At 41.0% G+C, this 19,043-nt stretch overlaps 1 protein-coding gene across 1 annotated transcript in view; it reads left to right on the top strand.

Moving 5' to 3' along the window:
- The first annotated feature begins 10,167 nt into the window (after nt 1–10,167).
- The window catches only part of LOC139741397 (uncharacterized), a 48,871-nt gene continuing 39,995 nt past the window's right edge, over nt 10,168–19,043 (top strand). Inside the window, exon 1 of the mRNA XM_071651981.1 lies at nt 10,168–10,453. Within this exon, the coding sequence (XP_071508082.1) occupies nt 10,379–10,453 (75 nt within the window). The 5' untranslated portion in view covers nt 10,168–10,378. The remainder of the gene's footprint in view (nt 10,454–19,043) is intronic.

Raw genomic sequence — 19,043 nt, 5'->3', positions numbered from 1 at the left:
AGACTACGTCTGGCTTCACGGATCCCCTCCATATACAGACCGAAGTCAATGATTGCGGCTCCTGTGTGGAGCAGTCGCGCACAGATCAAACGTTCCAATGAACCAAATTTCAGACAGCTTTTTTATATTCAAACAAGTTTGACATGACATGATACATTATGCAGCAATATTTGGGATAAATTTCTCATATTGTGCAATCGAAATACTCTCATAAACTCGGTTATAACGCAGAAATTTTATCGATATCGCAACATCGCCGTTCGCAAGCAGTAAGTCGCCATTTTGAATCTGTAAGCCAATCACATGCGAGGTACGTGTTTTAGTAAAACAAACACGTAGAAACTACCTCGCATGTGATTGGCTAATATATTCGTAGAGTATGTTTCTGCAGTTTGAACGTGACGACGCGACAGGCTGTGTTTTACGTTGAAAATTCTACTAAAATGTTGGATTATTCATTAATCTGGTGAGTGTAATGTATTCTTAAAAAGCTAATTTCATTATACAAGCTTAAATTTGCCGACCTAGGGCCGTGAATTAGACGCAATCGAGACGGGTGAGGTACCTCACCCAATTTTCCATAGAGACAGTGGTTAAGAACATCCACACAGCAATAACGGGTACTGATACCTTCCGTCTGTCTACGGAGGACAGCGTTAATGGCAAAATATAAAAAGAGTCCTTCGGACAGACGCATCTTTCTGTCTAACTTCCTATGTACCATACCATAGTCCAGCGTATAGTCTCATCAAGACCATAACAATACAAGTACATGTAGTATCAATACAATACTCAGTATTGTACACATGCACAACCACACAATCACACACGCGTCATGTCCATCAACACAACAGCTGTTGTTTGCAGTGATACTGATAGTCTGTCCCATTACAAACATGTATCGCAATACGCGGGACTACGCTAACCCCCCCCCCCCTTTTTTTTTTTAAAGCCAAGAGCGAGCAAGGACTGTGAAAAGCTCAGTTTTATGATACTTCTACTTTAAAGTTTAAATAAGTATGGCACTGAGAATCTAGATAGATTTTAGACTTACTAATGGATGAACCACGACACTACCCTTTGCTGTCCTTCCGTCAAGGAAAAATAAGGGTGGGGCAGCTGCTTACGGGGTTCCAAGCACAGCGTTCGTTCGTTCCTATCCAATATCAATGGAATCCACCGGAGATTCTGTCACCTTGCATGTTGGGTTTGTTGCACACAGCAGAATTAAGTGCACGCTGTGTATGCTGTGTGTGACCCATCCAGCTGACTTTACGGGGGGGGGGGGGGGGGGGGGGGGGGGGTAACCCCTAACACCCCCCCCCCCTCCCCACCACCACCACCACCACCACCCCCTTGGGTTGCAAGGGGTCAGGGGAATTATAAGGAAAACATTTACAGAGAATTTGCAGCCATAATGTGAAGACCGACTTTTGTTTTGTATTGTTTTGCTCTTCCTTTTTTTTTTCTGCCCCTGCTCAGCTGCTATTCAATAACTCTATTATGAGCGAAGTTATGACTGGCCATAAATTGTAAGAAGAATTGATTTCAGATTTTGATATCCCTCGATTAGATAGGAGAAAATTCTTTTTTTTTTTATGAATCAAATCCCAAGGGAATGGTTAAATGATACATTTTTACATTATTTGGATGTTCAAGAGTTGGTTGCTACAAGAAAAGTACCGTCTCCACTTATAGTGAATGTTAAATATAATCCTGATTTTAAACAAATATATATATGATTACTGATAAAAACAAAATAACAGTCCCCATGGATGTCATATGGAAAAATGTACACAAGAATGATTTACTTGTATACAATTGACACTAGGTTACGTTCGTGTTATTCAAAAAAAAAATCCATCTGCTTTAATTGGATTTCTGCATAGAATTAATAGGAAAGATTCACCAAATTGTTTGTTTGTTTTTGTGTGTGTTGTGTGTGTGTGTGTGTGTGTGTGTGTGTGTGTGTGTGTGTGTGAGTGATAGAGAAGAAACTATGGTCCATCTATTTTGTGAGTGTGCAAGGTCTCTTCTATTTGGAAAGCCTTGTTAGATTTGTTACTACAACATTATGATCCCAGTTTTATTTTTACTAAATTTGAAAAAAAAAACACTTTTTGGCTTTCCTAAAGACAAATTTGTAACTTATCTTATTCTATTGGTGAAATATTACATATAATTATGTTTGCAAATTTGAAGATGAGTTACCTAATGTGACTGCCTTTAAATCATTTGTTAAAAGACAAAGGTAAATAGTATACAGTATTACTTGGCTGAAAAGAGCAATAAACTCCTTATAAGCATTTAAGAAAATGGAGATTTAGTTTATGATAAATTATGTAGAAGATAACATTTGGTCTGTTTTTCCCTCAATATCTTCTTTTGTATTGCCTTAAAGCTATCAATTCAACTGATATATTTTGTGCAATGCATTGTATGAAATACATACCATATACATGTACAGTACCATGTCACCGTGATTTTTACAGTAGGAGTAACAATTATGTGCCCATAAAATTATTTCTTTTTTTTCTTTTGAGTTTGGGTCACTGGGGTCGGGACACGCTCTACAAGTGAGTGTTTGATTGCGTTTGAGTATGAGTTCAGTGTTTGAGAATTAGGGTTGGTTTTAACGTGTGGTATTTGTGGATGGAATTGTGGCCCTACGTTTTAGTTCAGGGAGTGGTGCCCTGATTTCATTGACCCTTGATAAATTGAGGTTTGGTTTTCCCACAATCTTTAGTTTAGGGCTGACATTACGATGTCAGTTCGAGGAATCCTTCCCGCGATAGTATAGTCAGCTGTTCAAGTTCATGTAGTTTATTTATTATATTATCTCGGACTCGGTGCGACGTGGTATTGCTTATTCGATATTGGAGGTTAACAATTTCAACTTGTTGTTCCTTTTTTTCCCTTTTCTGTTTTATTTATTCGTTCTACAATTATTGCAAATCATTTGTAAATAATTTGATTATGTTTGTGATATGATTCAATTAAATATACGATTAAAACAAACGAATTCAGTATTACTTGCCTACAATTTATTTTCCGTATACAGTATCATATACATAATCCTTCACTGTTTTTCTTTTATTCTATTTTTGTCGTTGCTGTATAGGCCTATGTTCGCCGTATACCGCGGATACAGTTCTTGTTTGTTTGTTTGGTTGGTTGGTCGGTTGTTTGTTTGTTTGCTTGCTTGTTTGTTTGGTTGCTGGGTTTGTTTGTTTGTTTGTTTGTTTGTTTGTTTGTTTGTTTGTTTGTTTGTTTTTGACACGCTTTCTTCATTGTAAATGGCCTAGAATGTCATTGTAGGCCTTATGCATAATGGCAGTGATTTGGTATTAAAGGACAAGTCCACCTTCATACAAAATAAAGATTGAGAGAATGCAGCAATAGTAAAACACATCAGTGAAAGTTTAAGGAAAATTGGACAATCCGTTCAAAAGTTATGACATTTTTAAGTATCTGCGCAGTCACTGCAGGATGAGAAGACTACTACAGTGTATGATGCCACATGCGTACAACGATATATGGAAAATAAAAAGAGAATTTCACAAAACTTTACTTTTTGAATAAAGTGCAAATTTCTTCGACTTGTTACTGACGTATGTTAAGGGTATGGTAATATTATTCCTCCTGCCTTCTGAAAGAGAAAAGTCGAGTGTTCTTTTGTTGTGCGAGAAAAATGGAAATATGTTGAATTTTCTTTATTCTTTCTTTATATGGTTGTACACATGTGACATCACAAGCTGTAGCAGTCTTCACATCCAGCCGTGACTGAGCAGAAATTTCAAAAATGTATATCTTTCGAACGGATTGTCCGATTTTCCTCGAACTCTCACTGATGTGTTCTATACTAATATTGCTGCATTCACTCAACCCACAATGTCTATGAAGGTGAACTTGTCCTTTAAAGTTGATAAATCAATGCTACTTGCAATCAAATTGAATTGAATAAGGTTGATCGTCTTCTCAAACTCGGCTGTCAGCTGTTTCCCTGTGAATGTTTCTTTTGTTGAGTCAAAAGCACTGGTCGCGAAATGGTATGGGGTCCGGGTTATAATGGGACTAGGTTTCCCCCCCCCCTCCCCCCCCCCTCCCCCCCCCCCTCCCCCCCCCCCCCCCCAAACACACACACACACGCTTCGGCTCTTCAGAAGTATTAAAAAAAAAAAAAAAAGGATCACAGCAAACCATATAGGCCTACACACTGTAACTCTCATGTCAGATCTACGAGGATTCTTCCCGTCAGTTTTGCAGACGAAACAAAAACCCATGCTTTATAGTGCTTTAAAATAGTTCTAAAATATGAATTAGGGATAAAAACAACCAATGTAGAAATTTGCGGTGCCTAACTTGACTTTTCCGGGCAAGCTACGTTGGCTTGTTGCGAGTAGGGATTTTCCAGCACGCGGGAAAATTTTCTGCGCGCGGACAAGGATGTTGGCGAGTTTCGCACTTTTGTCTTACCTGCTAGACGCGTGCTACTTACCTTCTACTTGCGTGTAGTCCGTGTGACCTGCGTGAAAGCTTTGAAACCGATCCGTTTTTTGTTACGAGCGACTTACGGGTACTGCGAAGTACCTGCGTTGGAGTTGCCTGCGAGGTACTGCCGGTAATGGGTCTCCTACTGGTGTTTTGCGTGTACCTGTGCGGGCGAATCCCCGCGACTCACTCGGAACAAGTTTTTAGCCTGCTCAAGACCTTGTCAGTTTGTTATGCATGATGCAGTAGCCCAACGCGTTACACGCAACTCGGGGCAGTGCAAACTTGAGATCCCGAGATGTAATACCGAATTTTACAGGAGATCATTTGTGTGCACAGCGGTATCTCACTGGAATAATTTGCCATTAGAGACAAGATGTTCCCCCAACTTAGGTTTGTTCAAAAGCAGATTGTGATATGTGAATCTTAAAGACACGATGTTCCCCCAACTTAGAATTGTTCAAAAGGAGCCTAAGATATGTGTGTTTTATTATCGAGATTTTTTTTTTTAAATCAATGACTAACACGGTCTTTCACAGTTTTATAGGTTGTTTGAATTGTGCAATAAATGTTATTGTTGTAGTTTTTCCCAATTCATTTCTGTTCATTTAGAAACGTTGTAGTATTTACATGTCTTTGAAATTGTTCTATAAGCGCTATATGTTTGATTTTGATTGTATTAAATGTATATAATATTTTTTTCTATGTCTGTTAGTAAATGTAATTCTGGAATGTTTATGTGTTGTGTTTTTAAAGGGCCCCGATGAAAACCAGCAAGTGCTGACTTGGGCTACCCTTTTTAAATATGTGAAATAAATAAATAAATAAATACCGTTTCTCGGGAAGTTTTGCGAGTTGACTTGAGGGGAAACGAATTTGTTTCCCGGAGCTCTCCGCAGTTGGTCCGCACCTGATATACCTAGCGCGTATCTCGCCCGTAGTTGCCCGGAGGTGCGCACGCAAGTCCGATTTACCCGTAGCCAAGTTTTGAGCATGACCGAACTCTTTCTGGGTGAGTCGCAGGGATTGCCCGAAGAGGTCCATGCAGAACGCCAGTATATGTAGGAGGCCCTTAGCGGCAGCACCTCGCAGGCAACTCCCACGCAGGTTCTTCGCAGTCCAAGCGGCCAAGATAATGACATTCTGTGGGACTTCCGCCATTCCTTCAGAGGAATTCCTTCACTAAGCTGTCAGCCCCCACGCGCCTGGCACGCAGATCACACAGAATACCCTCAAGTAGAACTTAAAGTAGAACGCGTCCAGCAAGTAACACGCACGTAAAACTCGCCCAAATCCTTGTCCGCCCTCAGAATGTCCGGTATTGCGGATGCCCACACGCAACAAGGTTTAAGCCAGCGTAGCTTACCCGGAAAGGTGTGACAGGGCCTATGGTTGCGGGTAAAAAGGATTTGCGTGCGCACCTCGTCTGGGCGACTATATACGGGGTGAGATACGTGCTAGGTACTGTCATGTGCGGGTCATCTGCGGGGACATCTGGGAAGTAAAAATTGTTCTTCGCAAGTTGCTCGGAAAGGTGTGTGACAAAGCACGGCCTTAAGTTTTGTTGTTGTTTTTTTTTAAGGAAGAAGAGAAAGAGAGAAAAAAATGGGGCCCTATATATGAGTATTGTTAATACAAAATGTGAACAATAGTTATAAAAAGAATGTTTCTATATAGACTAAACCGTCTACAGTTATGGTTTACTGAGAAAATAGCGATACACTGTATCTCCTTATTATTTTAGGCTTTATTGCGAAATCTTTACATGGTAGGATGTTTTGTGATACAACTGACCTACACATATGCATCAAAATGTGCATATTTCAGGACATTTTTTTTTTAAATCTCTGCCCCCAATAGTAAAAAGTAACTTTAACGGAGTTGCCGGGTGTGAGTCGTTAACTGCCATGACCCCTCAAACAGTCGGCCAATAGTTCCCCTTCCATTGATGTATAGTTGATCATTTCAATTAACCGCGTTTTTTATGCTGGATCTTTTTCATAAACATTAATGTGTTGAATAAGCTTACAGATTCACGATTGAAACCTTTTCTTTCTCTAACATTGTTCATCTGAATTTTTTTAATTCTTTCTTAATTCTTTCTTGATTTTTTTAACATTAATTCATTATATTTCTTAAACAACCAAGCACCCCTACATAATGTAAGACCATCAGATCTTTGCCGCTGTACTTGCTGGTATAGCTTGATAGGCCTACGGTAGGTTGTGTTACTTCTGACTGAAATAAAAGTATAGTATTGCAAACATCTTGGTTTGGTGTGGTGTGGTTTTATAGTTAATTTCTTTCTCCAAGTATGATGACAAATCAATACAAATTGGTACAGAGTATGCAAAAAAAGAAAAAGAGTAACATATAATACAAATCAAGGACGCGGACAAGGCCTACGACGCTTACGGTACTCAGTATTGATTTACTATGCTTATTGATGTGGCGCCCTCTAAGTAGCGAAAGTGAAAGAAACATACTTCGTGTATGAGAGTCGCGTCTCGTCACGGCCAATTTCATTCATGTGCTTATTATAGATCAACACGCATACAATCCTTTACATTTACATAGGCTATCTTATATAACTACAGAATGACGCTTCCATCCTAAACAAAATTTTGACACAAAATGCAAGAGCATCAGAGGTACAAAACAATGTAAAAAGTAAAGTTCTGTGCGTATATCTCAAAACGTAAAGTGTCAAAGTGTCTGGTTGGATAGTCAGATAGTGGTGTCATCTCTTCACGCTGATTCTAGTATACTATGGCTATCCTTTTCTTTTCTTGCAATCTATAATTTCTGTTAAGCATGGAAAGTCTACAACACAATGTCCGAGGTAACATTTCCTCGACTTGTTACTCTAGAGAGGTTATATCAAGGCAGACATTGTAGTCTATGGATTTTGGAGGACACGGCTTTAGTTTAGTTCTTCCAGACCTAAAAACGGAAATCTGCAAAATCATGTCCATGATATGAATTTGTTTATTTATTTCTATTTTTTGTTTAGGCCTACTATTACTTTAACTCCACAGAGAGATTATATCACCTGACATGTCTAAAAATGATCGGGAAATGATCGGGAAATTAACCAAAACTTAACGATTTCATAACTTTGGACAGGATTATATAGGCCTATATATATAAACGATTTTCATTTAGCATAATATACTTTGGCTAAACTCCCTCAAACATTAAACTACATTTTACTGACGCAAGACATATCAGGTTAATGAAATTTTCCCTTTTGGACCTTTATAATGTCCAAGGAAATGAAAATGTGTTCTCCGTTGTTATTGACTTCCTTCAGCATAAATTTAAAACTTCTAATGTGTTCATTAAATCTTCTTCATTTTTCCCCCTGCTACCTTGAACTATAAAATGATTTCCCCTTCCCATTTTTACCTCCATAAAGTTTAATCCTTTACTTTATATACATATTTTTATATTTGTGTGGGCATATATGATTATGTAAACATACTATTATAGGCCCTATTGGGGACTATTATATATAATCATGTACACATAAACACGAAGAGTTTCATATAACAAAACGAGTAAACTGCATTTTATATGTTAATTTGGGATATTTGAGGTTACAGCTGCTGCTAAAGAAGAACTGCGAGTATAGTTTTAAAAATATGATCTTTATAGTTACGACTGCAATAATGTAACAGGCGTATCACTGGTTTATTTTGCTCGAACTGATCAATGGACTTACTTTAAAATATATTTGTAAATGGCGCTTATCTAACCCGTTTTGCGATTACACTCTTCATAAATAGGCCTATATGCAATAGGCCCTATACACGCTGTACTAGATCCTGCGTAGAACGTATAGGCCTATATATGTAGGTAGGCCTACTATACTGTGCATGATTGTTGAAATGATAATAGGAAAAACAATAATAATAATAACAATAATAATAATAATAATAATGATAATAATAATAAGAATAAGAATAATAAGAATGATAATAAGAATAATAGGAAATACAGACACCACGAGTAAGAACGGTTGTTGTTGTTGTTGTTGATTCAAAGAAAGAAAGAAGAGAGAGAGAGAGAAAATGGGGCCCTATACAAATAATTTGCCCCAGACAGCACTTAACATAAAACATTTTTATAGAGATATAAACAAGAATATTAAATATACCAAGTCTCCACGAGGGAGCTAATAAATTATCGTCTCCACGGGGGAGCTCATATTGTCTCCACTAAGGAACTCATCACGTCTCCACGAGGGAGCTCGTATGATATTGATGAAAAATTCATATTCTTCAAGCAAACTCAAATAATACACGCGCGCGTGTCCCGCACACTATCTCATCCACGTGCACACACTCAAACACATACACACATACACCTCCAACCACGCACACAATGATATGATTTACAGAATATATAAGATTACTATATAGCTGTATCATTATTTCGAGAGAAAGAAGAAAAGAAATATATATATACATATATATATATATATATATATATATATATATTTGTATATATATATATATATATATATATATATATATATATATATATATATATATAATCAAGTGTTTCTATCATAGTGCTCTGAGCATCACAACAATGATTCGGGAAAAATCCAGAGGCGTCTATATAGCAAGGTAGTTTTGCAGCAAAACAACGGAGACAACTTGTACAAATATAATCGTGGTTTATCTGCGGGCTTCAAGCCAAAGAGAAAATAGAAATTTAGTGCCAGTAAGAACGGTAGGAATATGTCGTATAGCACGTACCACCCCAGTGTCACGTTATAACGGTAAGGTGACTTGAGCATTGTAACGTATGGCGGCCGTATTTAGGGTCTATTGGGGCTTCCAAAGAAGAACTATACTTTCAATGGGTTATGCAATGAGCCAGGTGCGTTGCTATACATGTCAGCGCATAAATTATCTTGAATTGTTAGGCGCAGGTCTAGACGTGTACTTGAAGCCCCCAGTTAGAAATTAAAAACAAAAACAAAAAACAGTAGGGCCTACCCAAACCGAATTGGTCTAATACGATTCTTCTTCTTTGTTCCTACAATCAAAGCAAGCTTTATCTGCTCTACCAGACAAAATTGAACATGATAGACTTTTGATTATGTATATTAATTTATCTGTTAGAATTATTTTTTACTTCTTTGATATTAAAGATCTCTAGCCACGCGGATAATTATAAGGGACGTTGCAATATGAACTCTGCATGTGTAAAGTCCGCTGCCTCTAGAGAACATGACATCTAACAGTCTGCGCAATATCACACATTGAGTGATGACAATACTGTACTTGTCAAATCGAGTGTAAAGCTTGCATGAAAATAAACTCTACATCTACTACCGGCACCTCACTGCGAAAAGGTGTCTCTCAGACTCGCAAATAATATGAGCTGAGCTTCTATCACGTAAACCATGTGCTATTTTCGAAATTTAGCAATTTATCGTCTCTCTAAAAGGAGTGGATTTCGCTTTTACTTTGTGTCTGACGTCATTGCTGACATCATCATTCAATATATGTCGTAGGAAAGCCGCTCTCTCGAAGTACTCAAATTATGCTGCATTTTCGTGCGTAATTCATTCGCAATACCCCGCCAAACAGCGTCAAAATAGAATTTGTGCGTGTATGTTCACACATACTACTACAAGAGGATGATAACAATTATCATAATAAAAACGTAAACTATCTTTACACAGACCAATCAACAGCGGCCATTTCTGTCACGTGACCATTTACCTCCGCGAGGCGTCTTTGTACGGAAGTACCTAGGTCGACGTCGGGAAGTAATGGGGGGATTGGACGGCCGAAAATGAGTTGAAAATCTGACCATAACTGGATTTATAGACAATTGGACACAGACAGCAGAGTTTTAGACATCGAAAATGACGAAAGAATTGCGACTGCATAGTCCGGCGGGAGCAGAACCCGCTGTTTATACGTGGCCACTCCAACACACCGTGAGTATTTTGGTTCTCACAACTCTGATGAGGCTCTGTCCAGCGACAGCAGCGTGAGTGAATCTATAGAATCTACTACGATCTCTCGTGCATACGAGCTCACCCTAACCTGTACGTTAGACATGTCGGGAGTAGCCGGGTGGAGAATGAGGTCGTGAGTTCGTTCGACGTTTTCGTGTGGTATGGCTGTGTGAGCTGAGTGAGTGGTTGATGTGGAACCTCCCCCACCTAGCCCAAGACTTCAATAAGCGGTCTTTCAATTACACAACAGTGTTCATACTTGACCGAAAGATCGGTCTGTATCTGGTCGTCGGGGAAATGTTCCGCGGAGACTACGTCTGGCTTCACGGCCCGGATCGGATCCCCTCCTTATCATGTCTAACGTTATGCACTTGTCAATTGTAGTCCCGGCCCATGGGTACCCGGGGATGGCCGGGACTTGCAACCAAGTTGGGCGGGGATTTCAGCATTTTTTTCGCCCGGGTGGGTCGGGAATAGACCGGGCTTTGTAGGGGGAAATTCACTTAATTTGCCCCGGTGGGCCAGGGATGTACCGGGGTGTTGTCGGGGGAAATTCAATTATTTTGCCCCGGTGGGTCGGGAATGGACCGGGCTTTGTCGGGGGAGATTCACTTATTTTGCCCCGGTGGGTGGGGAATAAACCGGGGCTTGTCGGGGGAAATTCGCTCCAACCACATGGCAGGCATTTGGGGCGGGAATTTTGGCCGGGATTGAGCCGAATTGCTTGAGAGTTGACTATGACTTGTACCATTTCCAGTAGGGCTACGGTAATGTGACCATAAATTATTTCGCTTGACTAGCAATTCCCGCTATTGAGGACACGGTATATACATTGCCCAAAAGTCGCGTAAACGCATGAATCACGTAAGAAAATAGAGCCTCGCGCGAAACATGCGCGATTTGCGCATTTCATGAATTCTTCGGACGTGGAACCTTCGATCGTATTGTCCGCGGATGTGCGCCGGATCGGCGCTTTACACGCTTCCATGCGGGCTCGGTCACACTGCCCAAAAGTTGCGTAATCGCATAAATCACGTAAGAAATTTGGTTTTGCGTGCTTGTCCGTCGAGAATTTGATCATTTTCGCTGATTTACGCAATGAAAAATCACCGATGAATTGCGCAAGAACTACGCAAAGATCACGCAAAAATATAGCGCCACAATCGTACGTGAGTTGTTAGTGATACATTATGCACTTGTCAATGTAATGACGCACCCCACTACCCCCGGACATGGGTGCGTCATGGTCATTTTTTGACTGACCACGGGGTTTTTGACGGACACCACAGTCACTTTTTTGACGGACATAATGCACTTGTCAATGTAATGACGCACCCCACTACCCCCGGACATGGGTGCGTCATGGTCATTTTTTGACTGACCACACGGGGTTTTTGACAGACACCACAGTCACTTTTTTGACGGACAAAACGCTGCAAGTGACGAACACCACAGTCACTTTTTTGACGGACAACATGTTGAAAGTGACGCACACCTCGGTCACTTTTTTGACGGACATCCTCGGTACATTTGACGCACCCCCGTAAATACTGAAACGATTTTTGCATATGTTTTATTCACGCAGTTTCATTTTCTTTTGGTTCGTAAACATAATTTGTAAAAGTTTCGGCAAGTTTCCCTTACCCTGGCCCTGTAAGCACCGTACCGTCATTCACCGTACATCACGCTGCTGCTACGATATTCTTCCGTACAGTAGTATGTATTCTGTGTATGCAATCCATACATGACAATCACATGTGTGCAGATGCGCTGTGTGTGCGCGGCCATTGCTAGTGCGGTGGATGCATACTGCTGCAGCGCAGGTACACACCACGCCACGGCATTCCCGCGAGTACTAGTAACTACATACAGCCTAGTCGCTGTACGTAGAGATTCGCACAGCTAACAGCGTCGCGCGTCTGGTCGGGCTATCCCGCGAGCAGAAAATGGCATGCTGCAGGCAGTTTCTTCTGCTGCCGCTTCTTTTACTGTCAAGAATTCGCCTTTGTCACCACAGATTTCATGGGTTTGTTGGAGGGAAAATGTAAGGAGAAAGGGTGGCTTTTAAATTATGTGCTTGCCAGATTCTGGCAAGCATTTTTCCCTCTTATTCCAAAACACTTCCCGAATTTGATTTTCACTTGCCGCGGGACAGCGCTCACTGTAATTTCACTCGCGGTACGTGTATCCGGTACTGGTAGCGTGCAAAAATGCGTGCAGTTTTCCATAGCCAAGTGACGTACCAGGACGCACCCCTCGGTTTAAAATAATGCGTGTTATTTTCCATAGCCAAGTGACGTACCATGACGCACCCCTCGGTCAAAATTTTGACTGACAATGATGGGATTTTGACGCACCCCTCGGTCAAAAAATTTGACGGACAAAGCTGGTAAAATGAAGAACACCTGGGTCACAAATTTGACGGACCAAACGAGGAAATGACGCACCCATGTCCGGGGGTAGTGGGGTGAGTCATTACATTGACAAGTGCATAACGCTGCAAGTGACGAACACCACAGTCACTTTTTTGACGGACAACACGTTGAAAGTGACGCACACCTCGGTCACTTTTTTGACGGACATCCTCGGTACATTTGACGCACCCCCGTAAATACTGAAACGATTTTTGCATACGTTTTATTCAAGCAATTTCATTTTCTTTTGGTTCGTACACATAATTTGTAAAAGTTTCGGCAAGTTTCCCTTACCATGTAAGCACCGTACCGTCATTCACCGTACATCACGCTGCTGCTACGATATTCCGTACAGTAGTATGTATTCTGTGCATGCAATCCATACATGACAATCACATGTGTGCAGAATGCGCTGTATGTGCGCGGCCATTGCTAGTGCAGTGGATGCATACTGCTGCAGCGCAGGTAGGTACAGTACACACCACGCCACGGCATTCATATTCCCGCTCGAGTACTGCGTAACTACATACAGCCTAGTCGCTGTACGTAGAGATTCGCACAGCTAACAGCGAGCGTCGCGCGTCTGGTCGGGCTACTGTATATCCCGCGAGCAGAAAATGGCATGTACGCATGCGGCACTCGGCGGCAGGCAGTTCTTCTGCTGCCGTTTCGACAGGAAAGGTTGAACTAAGTTGTTACATCGCTGAACAGTCCCTGGTTTGAGATTGAGAATGCATGATTTCATGGGTTTGTTGGAGGGAAAATGTGAGGAGAAAGGGTGGCTTTTAAATTCTTTGCTTGCCAGATTCTGGCAAGCATTTTTTCCTCTTATTCCAAAACGCTTCCCGACTTTGATTTTCACTTGCCGCGGGAAAGCGCTCACTGTAATTTCACTCGCGGTACGTGTATCCGGGACCTGTAGCGTGCAAAAATGCGTGCAGTTTTCCATAGCCAAGTAACGTACCATGACGCACCCCTCGGTTCAAAATAATGCGTGTTATTTTCCATAGCCAAGTGACGTACCATGACACACCCCTCGGTCAAAATTTTGACCGACAATGATGGGATTTTGACGCACCCCTCGGTCAAAAATTTGACGGACAAAGGTGGTAAGATGACGAACACCTGGGTCACAAATTTGACGGACCAAACGAGGAAATGACGCACCCATGTCCGCGGGTAGTGGGGTGAGTCATTACATTGACAAGTGCATTAGTGATTCATCGATCAGTATTTCGTAAGTATTACATGCGCTTATTTGCGTGTTCTGTTAGCTTAGAGATACATAGGCCTACGCCAATATTTTTTTTCAGTGATTTTCAGTGATACGTCTTCAGGTGTTACAAGCGCGAAACATGCGTCATTATTTATGTCTGCTAATCGTCAGTGGAGAGTCGTTGGTGAACGCGATAGCGGCAACATTTTTGCGAACATGTCGCTGATATTCCACGCATATCTCGCGCATTGTTCGCGTAAGAACCACGCAACTACGCAAAAATTACGTAAAACAGCGCAATAATGCGTAAACTTTTACGCGAAGCCGAGTTTTGAGCTCCTCAAAACCCGGAATTGCGTAAAGCGCCGATCTGGCGCACATCGGCTGACAACTACGAAGGCTCCACGCTGTAGACAAACTCATGAAATGCGCACTGGATCACGCATGTATCGCGTAAATAAGGCTCGAATTTCTTACGTGATTCATGCGTTTACGCGACTTTTGGGCAGTGTGACAGGTCCTCAAAGGCCAGGTTTTTGAGCAGCTCAAAACTCGGCTTCGCGTAAAAGTTTAGGCAGTGTTGCGCTGTTTTACGTAATTTTTGCGTAGTTTGCGTTGTTCTTACGAGAAAAATGCGCGAAATATGCGTGGAATATCAGTGATCGTTTGCAAAAATGTTGCCGCTATCACGTTCATGTGCGAATCATGCGCGATTCATACGCAATTAATTGTGATAAAGCGCAGATAAAATGCGTGATTTTCCGTGGACCTCAGTCGTCGCACACAACCACGAATTCGCCCTATTTGGGGCCTTTGCGTGCCTATGCGCTGAAAGTGCGTGGTTTAGTGATTTTTGAGTGATATTTCCGTAGTTCTTGCGCAATTCATCGCTGATTTTCATCGCGTAAATCAGCGAAAATTCTCAACGGACAAGCACGCACAACCAAATTTCTTGTGTGATTCATGCAAACTTACGCGACTTTTGGGCAGTGTGACCGGGCCTTGAGGGTCGGGACTTGGCCAGGGATTTCTATGCAAATATGCCTGGGTTGTCGGGGACTTGGCCGGGGAATTCTGCACAAACATTGCCCGGACTGTCGGGGAATTGGCTGGGGATTTCAACTTCAATTTTGCCCGGCCTGCCGGGGACTTAGAGGGGCATTTCCGTGAAAATTTTGCCCGACCTGTCGGAGACTTGGCCGGGACTTGGCCGGGTGGTGTAACATCCCAAAATTGCAAGTGGAATGCAAGTCCCGGACATCCCCGGGTACCCAGGGGCCGGGACTACAATTGACAAGTGCATTACGGAGGAGAACGAAACGTCAAAAAAATAAAAATAATAAAAATAATAAAAGACTCCTCCGGACAGACGGATCTTTCTGTCTTTGTTCATTCATATTTGTCCTCCTTAGCCTTACGTTTATTTGACAAGGCAGCCAACATGCAATAGTCCGAAGGCATAAAGAAAGTTAACTGGCATAAATATAAAGTCAGACAGAGCTGGACTCTGGAGTGTGGAGAGTGGAGTGTCTACACTGTGTAACATTCCCAAACAGCAGCATGCGACTACTTAATGTTTTTCTATCAATAGAAACCTAAAATATCACAGTTTGCCTGATATACTCTGAATGCACAAGGGCGTATTGAAAATGCGATTTGAGATGCGAAAGTGCTTTGCCCATTTTTCGACCGCTCGTGCCAAGAACTGACACCTAACGTTTATAGTTATTACTAGTCGTTAGATCTTGCACAGTAAATTTGTTACTATTATATACGCCGATAAGAAATGCATTATTGCATGGATGCAGATAAAGTATGTGCATACACTGTGTACAATGTACTTACTGATCTCCAACCTAAGGTAGGTACACTCATAGGAAAATAAATCTACACTTAAACTTGTCTAGAGGACTGTCACTGAATTCAGATATATATCAAATGTCATGCGTGATGCTTGCTTTTTAGGATATTTGTTTGGAATCCGGAATAAAAAGAGAGAAAACTGTCCTTGAATATGTCTAAAAATATGTATACTAATTCCGTCGCATGAGAATTCGATATCGCGATAACCGCTTGCTATCGCTAAGCAAAGGCTACTGCGCGTTCGTTACACGCTCTGAAATACAAATCTTTTGCTACCAGCTCGGTTGCTAGCTAGCGCAGCCTCGCGAGATTGCGAGCCGCAGGATGTGTCGTGTCCAGTTCGTGTCGCCACTGCTTTCGCCGCGCTGAACTCCGGGGGCCACGGCCCACCCTAGGGCCGTAAGTTGCGTTAGCCGCCAAATTCTCCATCCTTTGCAAGTTTACCGTGCCACTATACTAGCACATAATTGTACAGTGAATGGACCAGAATAACGCGGTCATCTGCATTTTTATCATGATTTATTGTAAGGAAACGACAATATGAAACTGCTTTGGACATCGACACACAAAAAATTCTGCCAACGAAAGTACTCTTGCCATCATCGCATCATATTCATACCTCCATTCATGCAACATGTTATCGTACCATACAGTACGTAGTGATTGTATACATATTGTATGTAGAAATATTACAGGATGGCATGTACGTACACCGTATACACATGGCACCACTGGGGGCACATACTAGTATCTAGTGCTCTGGGCACTAATCCTGCATATCTTTCAATTTCAACCCTTCAATATCATGTAAAGATACAATACATACATTGTACAACAACATTGTACGTATACAATGTAGAGGATGACAAGGTTACACTAATGGCAGAAATGCAAAAGACGAATTCTGGGTCATTTTTTTTTTGAAGGAGTACACCACAAATTCGCAGATTGCTGGAACAAGTAAGCAGGCTACTAGTACCATCTATGGAATGGAATAAAATCAATCAGAAAGCGCGCGCCTGGACGAAGGCTGCGGCAGTACGGCGATCATATCCGTACCATGTCAACCTGATGAATATTCATAGTGAAGATGGATGGGTGCTCAAATAGTGCTTATCCTTGGAAAGACTCCTTTAGTGTGATATGTCCCACCCTGCCCCCCCCCCCAACTAATTTTGCCATACAGAGTACCACCAGCGCTGCATTTGCACGACCTTACCTTGTTAGCTAATACAATGTACTGTATGCACAGATACTGGTACACACATTTAGCAAGTGTTGGGTAAGGAAGTCTTGCCAGAAATACACAGTATTAGAGTACAGTAGGATGGTCTAGATGTTTTGTTCCTTGCTATAGCATTTACACAGGGTATCATGTACATTATAGACATTGTAGATATTACATGTACAAATGTGTACATGTATATTACTCGTATATAAAGGTCCAAATAAAAGGTGGGTCCCACCTTTTATTTGGACTACTTTCCTTTTTGATATCTCAGCCATTTCAAAACTGATTTTTATCAGATTAACTTTGAATTCATCTAGAATTGTATGCATTTTAATAGGAATATTTCATGTACATTGTAAGTGGTTTCTAGTTGTAATTTTCTCTTGCAAAAAGTTAAAATCTTACATTGTAATCCCCATATTATTATTAACCAAAACTATACCATCCCTTTAATACTGTAAATTACTAGAACGTACAATTTGTATACCCAGTACCCGAGTAAGCTTGTTATTCTAACTTACGAATGCCAGCGGTACAAGTTTGGAATGATTAGCGTCTGTGACTACTGATGTTAAAGGTTGGAAAGTTCAGCTACAATGTAGGTGCCTGGGCATACAGTGTTGTATGGTACAGGTACATGTATTCGTACAAATTGTAAAAGGTTAAATGACAATGACCATATTTGGCACCTAGACGAGACACCTGGAACAATATTCCATGAGCAGTAGCCTGTGAATTATGCTCCAGAGCATTGTGGGGTAGTGTATTGTGCATGCAATTGTACATTGGTCATACAAATTGTACATCATGTGCATAGGCACAATGTACACCGTACTGTGATCTGTACAAAATGTGCAATGTGTGTACTGTCTGTATTGTGGTGGTAGAGGAACATGTAATACACATCGATTGTATACACTACAATCTGTATACATTGTACACACTACAATTTACAAGTACAGTGTACACGTTGCTATTACTACCTTGTATGCAGATCTGGTGAATGTTATCTTAATTAGGGGATGGCTAGTAACTGATCAGTGGGGATGCTTGGGGATGATCGTTCCAATTCTTTTGAGATTTACGTAAGAGTACATTACATGTATATCTATTGTTGTGTGAAAATTATTTGCTTCAGAATGGTCTCATATTCAAGTAATGTGCAGTTTAATGCCCCGTCACTGTACAGGTATGCTAACCTGGAAACATTGAACTGCACATAACTTGAATATGAGACCATTCTGCAGCAAATAGTTTTCACACAACAATAGATACAGATTTGTTTATGTACCCTTAAATGAATCCCACAAGGCTTGGAACAATCATCCCCCGGCATTCCCACTGATTCCTACTGATCAGTTACTAGCCATCCCCTTTAATGGTTCATTGTGTGGGCTTCTATAGCAATCGTTGCATTTCCTTTGTCGTGTACAGCCTGTAGATGTACAGTTGAACCCATTCATTAATTCAAATTTTGCAGACCACACTGATCTTATACACCTTTTAAAGGAATGGTGTAGTATTGGTGGAGATGAGGTTTGAGCTTTTAACTTTTTGCAAGATACCGAGAAAACACTTACCAAATAGTACAGAGCATATCATTTCTAAGAGGAATACAAAGTTTATTTGATGAAAATCAGGTTTAGAAGTACTGAAACATCCAAAAACAAAGTAAAACAAAGCGATCGTAATAAAGTGTGGGTCCCACACTTTATTGGATTCGCTCTGTTTTGGATAACTCAGCCATTTCAAAACCAATTTTCATCAAATAAACGTTGAATTCCTCATGGAATTACATGCTCTTTCATACTGTACTTCATACAAGGTTTCTCATTATCTCACCAA

Source organism: Diadema antillarum, unplaced genomic scaffold (genome assembly GCF_040938485.1).
Source record: "Diadema antillarum isolate AM-2024a unplaced genomic scaffold, OU_Dant_1.0 scf00000031, whole genome shotgun sequence".
NCBI classification, from domain to species: domain Eukaryota; kingdom Metazoa; phylum Echinodermata; class Echinoidea; order Diadematoida; family Diadematidae; genus Diadema; species Diadema antillarum.
The sequence above is the reverse complement of the archived record's forward strand: the minus strand, read 5'-3'. Positions and strand labels throughout refer to the sequence as shown.